The sequence below is a fragment of the Nelumbo nucifera genome, chromosome 3 (genome assembly GCF_055504915.1).
Source record: "Nelumbo nucifera cultivar China Antique chromosome 3, China Antique-T2T, whole genome shotgun sequence".
Classification (NCBI taxonomy): Eukaryota; Viridiplantae; Streptophyta; class Magnoliopsida; order Proteales; family Nelumbonaceae; genus Nelumbo; species Nelumbo nucifera.
Window position 1 is genome coordinate 34,384,341 of NC_142651.1, and position 8,647 is coordinate 34,392,987.

The following is an 8,647-nucleotide window of genomic DNA, read 5'->3' on the forward strand; positions in this document are numbered from 1 at the left end:
CGAGCTCAAGTCTCTAGCTCGAATCGAGCTTGAGCCTAAGACTATTCCAGCGAGCCGAGCTCGAATAGTGAGGTATTCAGCTCGGATCGGCTCGAATCTAGCCCTATAAATAGCATTCGGTCCTTTGTTAGTCATTCGTCATGTTCTATTTGCATGTGACATTACATTCACCTTATATCATTTCAAATATCCAATTTTGAAACAATATAAGAATGGAAAATCAAATAAATAAAAAGATCCGACAAAAGTAACAAAATAACCTAAGTGTTGTGAGCTAGAATTCTTATTGTAGTCATTCGATATCTTCTAAACAACAACTTCAAATCTAATCTAAAACAAGAAAATGAGATCCCAAAATCAGTGTTTCTTCTTCTTAGAACAAAAGGAGAAAAATCTATCACATTTATGATTTGGCCAAATTGTAGAAGCATGAGGCTCTATTTGGTTTGTAGGATGCAAAGGGAAAAAAGAAGGAATATTCTCAAATATTCATCCCTCCCCATGTTTGATTTGTGGGATGTCATGAAATAGGATGGGCAAAACATGGGATCATAATTCCCAAATCTTGGGAACTGAATCACATCAATGTGAAACAAGCAAGAAAGGAGGGGGAAACTTGTTTAACATTAAAAAACACCTCTTTTTAAGAGTAAACATTAGACACATGATTTGTTAATAAATTAATATTTATTTAATAAAAGAATTTAATTAAATGATTTTTTAATTAATAATTAAGTATTAATATTAAAATCGCAAACTAATAAAAACTAAAACACTAATTGATGTTATTAATTAGTTAAATAATTATTAATATTAATTTATTAACAATTAATAACTAATGATAAGATATTAAATAACAAAATTAGTAATTAGTTAATAACTATTTAATTATTAAGTTATTTAATAAAATATAATAATTATTATTCTTAATTAATTTATATAATGGTTTTTTATTAATAACCAATTAATCCAATAGAATTATCAATTAATTAATTTAATTAACATGTGGATAATAAAACATAGACTAATAAGAATTAAAATATTATTTTATTAACTAATTATTAATATTTATCATTTAATAATTATAAGCAAAATATTAAATAATTAGCAATGATTAAATAATTATTTAATTATTAATAAAATAATAAAACATAATTAATTAATAATTGTTATTGGGGCTGATTTTTCTACTATTTTTCTCTTTTGCAAGCAATCAATGGAACATAAAAATTTTCCACCCATTTTCCTTTTCTATCCCACCAAAGGGGTTTTTTTTTTTTTCAGGGCATTTTTGAACTTTTAAAGAAAGCGTTTCAACAACTTAGTAACGGATCAACAAGTGATAGATAATGTTGAAAAATTAAGGGCAAATATTTGAAACACCCCTCCTCTTTTATCACTTTCTCCTAAATTAAGGGCAATTATTCTAGCTTTTTGATACCTTTATTATAGAAACCCCATGTCAGACATTTGCAATTAAAAACCAATGGTATTTACAAAATTACAATGATGCCCCTTCATTCAACTCCGTGAAACAAAATCCCAAAAATTGGTGCTTTCATTTACTCAAATAGAACTGTGGTGAGGTTGTGAGATGAATGAACACAAAAAAGGCGATACAAATACATCAAAGGAGTTTCTTATAATATGAAAATCAGTTAATAGGATTGATTAGTTGGTCGAGGTTAGTGTTAGTCATTAAATAATAAAATTGGTACATGTAGACCACTTATTTTAATTATGTTCACTGACTCGACTGTTGAAGAAAGATATGCATATTTGAAAAGTGAAGTGGTGTTTCAGATAATAACCCAAACTAACTATGGTAGCAAATTTGCCGATGATTTCTCGGTCATTTGTCAGTTGGAGGGATCATCGTCACATTATAACTTTGTATTTGGTTTTTGAGCCTAAATCCAGACTTTTCTTATAAGTAAATACCAAACATTATCTACTCTATTATATGATCAGGAAAATTATAAATTTTCGTCTCAAATTCCTTGCTGCACAAGAGCATGATTTTCAAACTTCCATTGACCCGGATGGTTGAACCGTTCGGTTCAGAAACTGTTCAGGTAATCGATTTAGTTTTATCTCAAATCCAGTCTTTAGTTAAAAACTATTGAAAAAGTCAATAACTTGTTGATCCAGACAGTTAAACTGTGGATCCTTTCAATGGTTTTGACCATTTTTAATTTTTTTTGATTAAAACAAATTGTCTATTTGAACCAGATGATTAGACCATCGACCCGAAAACCGATTAATAGAACAGTTCCATTTCCAAACAGAGACTGAAAAAAATACGTACATACTTCCATTTCCGAACAGTTCCATTAGAAAGAAAGCTCTCTAATCAACAGTATACAAATACGTACATACTTCCCCACTCCAAACAGAGACTGGAAAAAACAAGCATAAAAATAATAAAAAAAATTTATAGTGATATATACATCTCTCAAAATTGTATTTTAATATTATTTCACGTATTTTTTCCTCAGAATATTTCCACCTTTTTCATGAACTCGTGAAATTGGATGAAATTTTCAATTTGCTAAAAAAAATAAATTCTATATTATCTCATGCGGACGAAGATTTGAATACTTAACTATTCAAGGACCAATCATAGTCTTGATAAACAACATTAACAGCGCCTCCATCGCTTAACAGGTGTGTCAGAAGGCCAGCTTTGGTTGAATCCAGGAAATTGACGATCCACTTCAAAATCTCTTTCTCTTCTCCAAAATCCACGCTATACCTACATGGACAAAAAATGGGAGAATATCAGGAAAAATCAAAGGGAAAATATAATGCTGAGAAAAGTAGTTTTTCAGTTGATTTTGGGTGTGTTTGTTTTGAAACCAGATTAAGATTAAAGTACATGCTTTTTGTTTTAGTTTTGAAAACATAAAACAAACACACAACGGAGAAAAACAATCTATTTTCAAACCACATGATTTTGATTTAATTTTTAGAGCTGGCAATAAGGAAAGCAATTCAGTTGTAGAACGCCCCATTTATCTTTTCCTTCCTTTTTTGAAAATAATCACATACAAGCAGTAGGTTAAAAGGAAAAGAATAAAGGAATGCCCCGATCGATGGACTAAAGTGCTGGCTTACCATTTAAGAATTCGGCTCAGGTGTACAGTTCTTTTTTCCAAGTTCACATCCATCCCATCTTCATGGAAGAATTCCCTCGTGGCGGATCTCAATTCTGCTTCAATCCCTTGGCTTGAGAAAAACCGCACTTTTGGGCTTGACTTTGTGCCGTTGCAAATGGAAAAATGGATTAATGGGTTAACATTAGCAAGAACCACCTGGATTTCAGATTAAGAAAAAGCTTTGTTAAATAGGAATCAATATAGGTGCATGCCTTTTAATTAAGCGATTAAGAAATGCCAAAATCCTCCTCTACACCAAACGTTCATGGAGAAGAATTTGCTTACCTGTTCAGGAGTTGATCAAATTTGAAATTTGGATGGATACAAATATTATTTACCTCTAAACGCTTATCTCCAGCACCAAAAGGTCTCATCCAGGAGTAAGGTTGTCGCCGGTTGGATCTAAGAATCCCATTCTGGATTGTGTTGAGGGAGTAGGGGTGGCCTCCTATTATATATTGGGAGTTAGCGAAGAAAGATCTCCTGTCAATTACCCCCTGTGGACAACCCACCCTAATCACGGCATGAATGACCATGGCATTGTACAGGTTCAAGAAGAAAGCCAGCTTTTCATCTTCTGATAGCTCAAGCACATTAATACGTTGTAGATCTGGAGTCATATTCACATATCTGCAGCAAGTGTGATACGTTTAATATAAATTTTCTTTTGTTATTGTAAAAAAAAAAAAAAAAAAAAAAAAATTCAGAGTGATTTCCTTTAGTAAATTGAAACTAACGGGTGAGATGGGTAAGATTTAAGCGAAAGCTAAATAATAGGTTTATAGGTTTGCATTAATGAGAAAGCTACCTCCGGAATTCCTCACTGGTACTGATGGCGAGGTAATCAACATGAAGCCTGTCCTCAGAAGCATAGGACTCGAGTATGGCAAACATTAGCTTTGTAAGTCTTTCACCGACAACAGCTGCTGGCTTCGGTTCACTGTCGTTGGTGGATCCTCGGAAGTTGAAGCATTTGGGAGTGAAAGCTTCATGCTCAAGTAAGCGATAGAAGTTCTTTCCATCCTCGAAATCATGTTCACTACACATTATAAACAGCAAACAAGTAAACAAACAAACAAAGAGAATGCAGTCATCCACCAACTGCTATACGTATCAAAATTGCATGGTAAAAGTAAAAACAATCACTAAATCCTAATCCTTCTACATTCTTACCCGAATACGTGATGGATGAAGTGCCTTTTAGCCAGCTCCTTCCCAATTTCAACAGCCTACAATACACGTAATTCTTGTATCAACTATTTATATATCTAAACTGAAATGGGGAAAAAATTAAGGAAACCAAATCGCTGTAGACGATATAAATTTTAGTAGGAGCCCCCTTCTATGTTATAAGCAAGTAATAGCAGTTGCAATATTAGGCTGTGTTTGATTTGAAGGAAAGACCCCGAAATCCCACATTTATATTCATATTTTGTTATAATTAAGCTTGTGAAATGACAAGAAAAGGAAACAAGGATGTTGGGCCACCCAACCAAACCCAAATTCAACAATTCAAAGCCCTAATCCCTGAATCTGGGACTATAGAAAGACCATATGGGCCTGGGCCTGACTCTATAACGCCATGCATCCTAAGATGAGATTGACTTCAAGTCTGAAGTTTTGAGCTTTTAAGAGCTGCAATATAACAGAAATTAGCAAATATAAGGCCCACTGACCTTATCTTTGATCCCACGTCTCCATTTCCCAAAGAACACCAAGTAACCATTTCAAACAGGTGGAGACTTGAGAGTACCACCAATAACAATGTCATCGGCAAACAGTGCACAAGCCACCCAGTAGAATTCTTTTTCTTCAATTTGGACGCACAGCCAACAGTCTTTTATACTAAGTTGTTATTTTCAATCTCTTTCTTCTTCTTCTTCTTCTTCTTCTTCTTCTTCTATTCTCCTCTACAAAAATAGATATTTTTCTTTATAAATATCTATTTAAAAGCCATCTCTATAACGAATGTGACTCCCTACACACGCATGGGATTATAACAATAGGACTTTGACGTTTATGGACCATAGTTACGTTAGAAAACTTTCCACTTTCACAATTATATCTCTATTAAATACACAATATTCCTAACCATAATTACCTCTTTGCCCTTTTCAATTTAAATATTTAATTCTCTAATCCAACGTTTATGAGACTCCTTGGAAGTCAAACCTAATATTCAAATATCTTCCTCACAAAAATACAGTAAAAAGATCCATATTCCATCTTAATTCTACTTATTTTACTATTATTTCTAATGCAATTGTCAAAACATAAATTCTCTTTCAAGGCAAAACTATCTTATTTTTACTTCTCAAAACAAAACTCCAAATCAAAAACATGATTTTTTTGCTTTTTTTTTTTTTTTGAAATAAAGAAAAAAAAATCATGATTCATCTTCTAAAACAACCCTCAAACCCTCAAATTAACTCCCTCTATCACATCTTCCTCTAATTCCTTCTAGGTTTTAGCATTTATTAGCAGAGTTGATTTGAATAAGGGTAGGGTTTTTTTTTTTTTTTTTTTTTTTGGGTAAGAAGGTCAAAGGTTCAAGTTTCTAAGTTTCTAAAATATTATTTTTAAGTCATTTTGTTCATTTAAAAATATAATATCAAAGATATATCTCTAGTTTGGTTATAAATAATACTAATTAGTCTGATAATTTCTAATATATAACACCAAATTCCAATCCAGTCTCTGACAGATAACATTCTATAATTATATTCAAAATAATAAGATATTAATATTAACGGATCGAATTTATATCTACGTATATCCCAATGCTGAAGTCTAAGGCTACAGCAGCACAACACAGGAGATAGGCTTCAATCAGTATAAGGCCCGTTCGAACAGTCTGTATAGCCTTGCATCGGGAACATCTCCATCATGGGGGGAGATATCCCAATGCAAGGCTATAATGATTGTTTGAACTAGCTTTGCACTCACTGAATCCCATTTCACAACACAATAGATCTCCACTATTTCTTGTTAACCACTTAACCATACCCAGCTCTCAACTCCTGAATCTTTCTTGTAGGACCCACTCAATAATCAACGTGGTATCGAGGAGAATATCCTCAGTGTCAGTGGGACATAAACTACCGGATCAGCCATCAAATTCCATTCCATTTGCCGCCTACCCAAATCCAAAGCCGTGTGGGCCCACAGAAGGATGTCAAGACTCAGGAGTCAATACCCCCCAACCTCGTGTTAAGGTTAGGTTATCCAAACAAAAGTCAGCGTGAGAGAAGATCTTCAACCAAAGTTCGACATTAACTAAAATAATCACAAATGGGTCCCACCATTTGCACACATTATTAGTTATTACCGTCCTTTTAGTTGACCCTTTTCCCCACTTCAACCAATGTCAGAGATCTCATGGCTATGATCATTGTGTCTGTGGGAGTGGGACCACCCAACAAGGTAATGATCTAGGCAACAAACAGCAGGAGGTTAATTTAATTAACGGAGAAGTACAGATACACACGAGAATTCTGAATTTCAGCAAATTTAGCATCAATTCACGGTCAGATACATTCTCCCTGTAATTTGGGGTTATAAAATTCTGATCTAGGGTTGATTGGTCATTAATTGGTGTAATGATCTCCCAACCGTAGATCAGCCAATCAATTATATATCACGCGGCTGAAAACATATTACACATGCTACTATGATAGGTTGTCAGACATTGGATAGGGCTAACGGAACATACCTCCGTCCTGCCGCAACCGAGCTGCTGGATGATGAGATCCACCATCTCGCTCGCTGAGAAACAATTCTTCACGATTTTCATCTTCATCAATCGGTCCCGGATCGGCAGCTTCTGCCTCAAAACCTTAATGATACTAAGCATCTCGTCCGTCTGATCCTCATCAGGATCATCAAATCCGTAAAGCGGCGCAGACGGCGCGTTCTCGGGGCATCTCCTCGTCATGATCTCCTTCAGCTTCTGCTCGAACTGCCCGCTGTTCCTGAGCGAGTTTAGCGCCACCAATCCTCCGATGTGATTCTCGTTGAAGAAAATCTGCGGCACCGTCGAGCTCCCCGTCCTATCGATCAGCTCCTTCTCTCGGAGCGGATATACGTCGATGTTGATCTCCACGAACTTCAACCCTTGCTCTCTGAAGAACGTTCGGACTGCCGTGCAGTCTCTGCAATTCGACCTCGAGAAGAAACTGATCCGACCCTTGAAGTTCAACTCTCTGTTTTCCTCTTTATTGAGCTGCACGATTACCTTCAATCCCGAAAGATTGCCCTCACTCACAGACGGGATGCTCTGGTTCACGTTACTGCCGTTCGCCGTCCGGTCGTCGCCCTCCTTGAAAGACATGATGCGCTTCGCGATTGCAGCAGAGAAGTTGTTGCTCTGCTCTCGGATGTACTTCCCTATAGCCGGCATGTCGACGGAGAAATTGTCCCCTGAGGAAACTGACTGTTCTTTTGGGTGGTAATCATCCTCGCCGGTGGATGGGGATTTCCGTAACCCCGGTGGAGTTTCTGGTTTCGGAAGTTGTGAATGAGGCTGGACAACCCTCACGTCACAGTTGATCCTGCGAGGACTTGGCGAGGGGTTCAAGTCGGAGGAATCTTCATTCCCGTACGCAATCTGTTCTTCCGCAGCTTTATCTTGACCGGTAGAGGAACCGCTTCTGCCGTCTTCAATGTATATTTGTCTCTTTTCGATCTCAATTACGGATGAATTTTGATTATTCTCTGTTCTTTCCCCCAATTTATCTGAGGAACTCTTCATGTTTTCTATACCATCTAAATCTTCATATCCTCCATGAACCTTGCTTCCGGAGATATTGTCGTCACCGTTATTATCGGAACCGCGATCAACTCCCGGATTCTCGTTTCGAGACGTATTCTCGTTACCCTTTCCGGCAATTTCTTCGGTTCCTCCGCCGGAAGTGCAATTTTTCGATCTGTTTCCTTCGTTTTCTTCAGTGAGGACCTTGTTTTCGATTTTAGTTTGTTCTGGGGTTGAGGATTCGATAATCCTCTGTTCTTCATTTGGTCGCTCCATTTCCATTAGAGAAGACTGAAGAAAGAAAAACAAGAGTCCTAGAGAATCCAAGAGAGGCTCAAGATACTAGGCGGAGGAAGCCATCAAAGAGAGAGAGAAGAAGAAGAAGAAGAAGAAGAAGAAGAAAGTTATGGAAAGCAGAGGCAGAAAGAGGGAGAGTGTGTTTAAGAGAACGGAGAAATCGGGGATGGATTTATTAGGAGGGGAAGAGAAGGAAGGAAAATGAAGGAGAACAGGTCAAATACGTTGTTGGCTTGTTCCCATGGAATGGACTCCCATACTTTGCTCAGCCTCTACTTTCCCGCTTTTTGTAGGGCGAAATAATATTAGATAAACGATAGTGCCCCCCAAAATTTTCTTTCTCCGACTTGCGGAGTAACCGTTGTTAACCAATAACGTTTATTGTCCTTTTTTTGGAAGTTGGAACGAGTCAGTGCCACTGGCCATGAATTTGACTCGGTTG

The 8,647-nt window shown here is 36.4% G+C and overlaps 1 protein-coding gene across 1 annotated transcript; it reads right to left on the reverse strand.

Annotated features, from left to right (window-relative positions):
- Positions 1–2,400: 2,400 nt before the first annotated feature.
- On the reverse strand, positions 2,401–8,346 carry LOC104592501 (glutaredoxin-like protein). Its single transcript, XM_010251908.3, has 6 exons — positions 6,871–8,346; positions 4,332–4,387; positions 3,967–4,197; positions 3,497–3,788; positions 3,118–3,314; positions 2,401–2,755 (listed from the first exon to the last, which is right to left on the reverse strand). Exons 1-6 carry the CDS (start codon positions 8,188–8,190, stop codon positions 2,602–2,604), a joined length of 2,250 nt encoding a protein of 749 aa, XP_010250210.1. The 5' UTR covers positions 8,191–8,346; the 3' UTR covers positions 2,401–2,601.
- Positions 8,347–8,647: the final 301 nt, after the last annotated feature.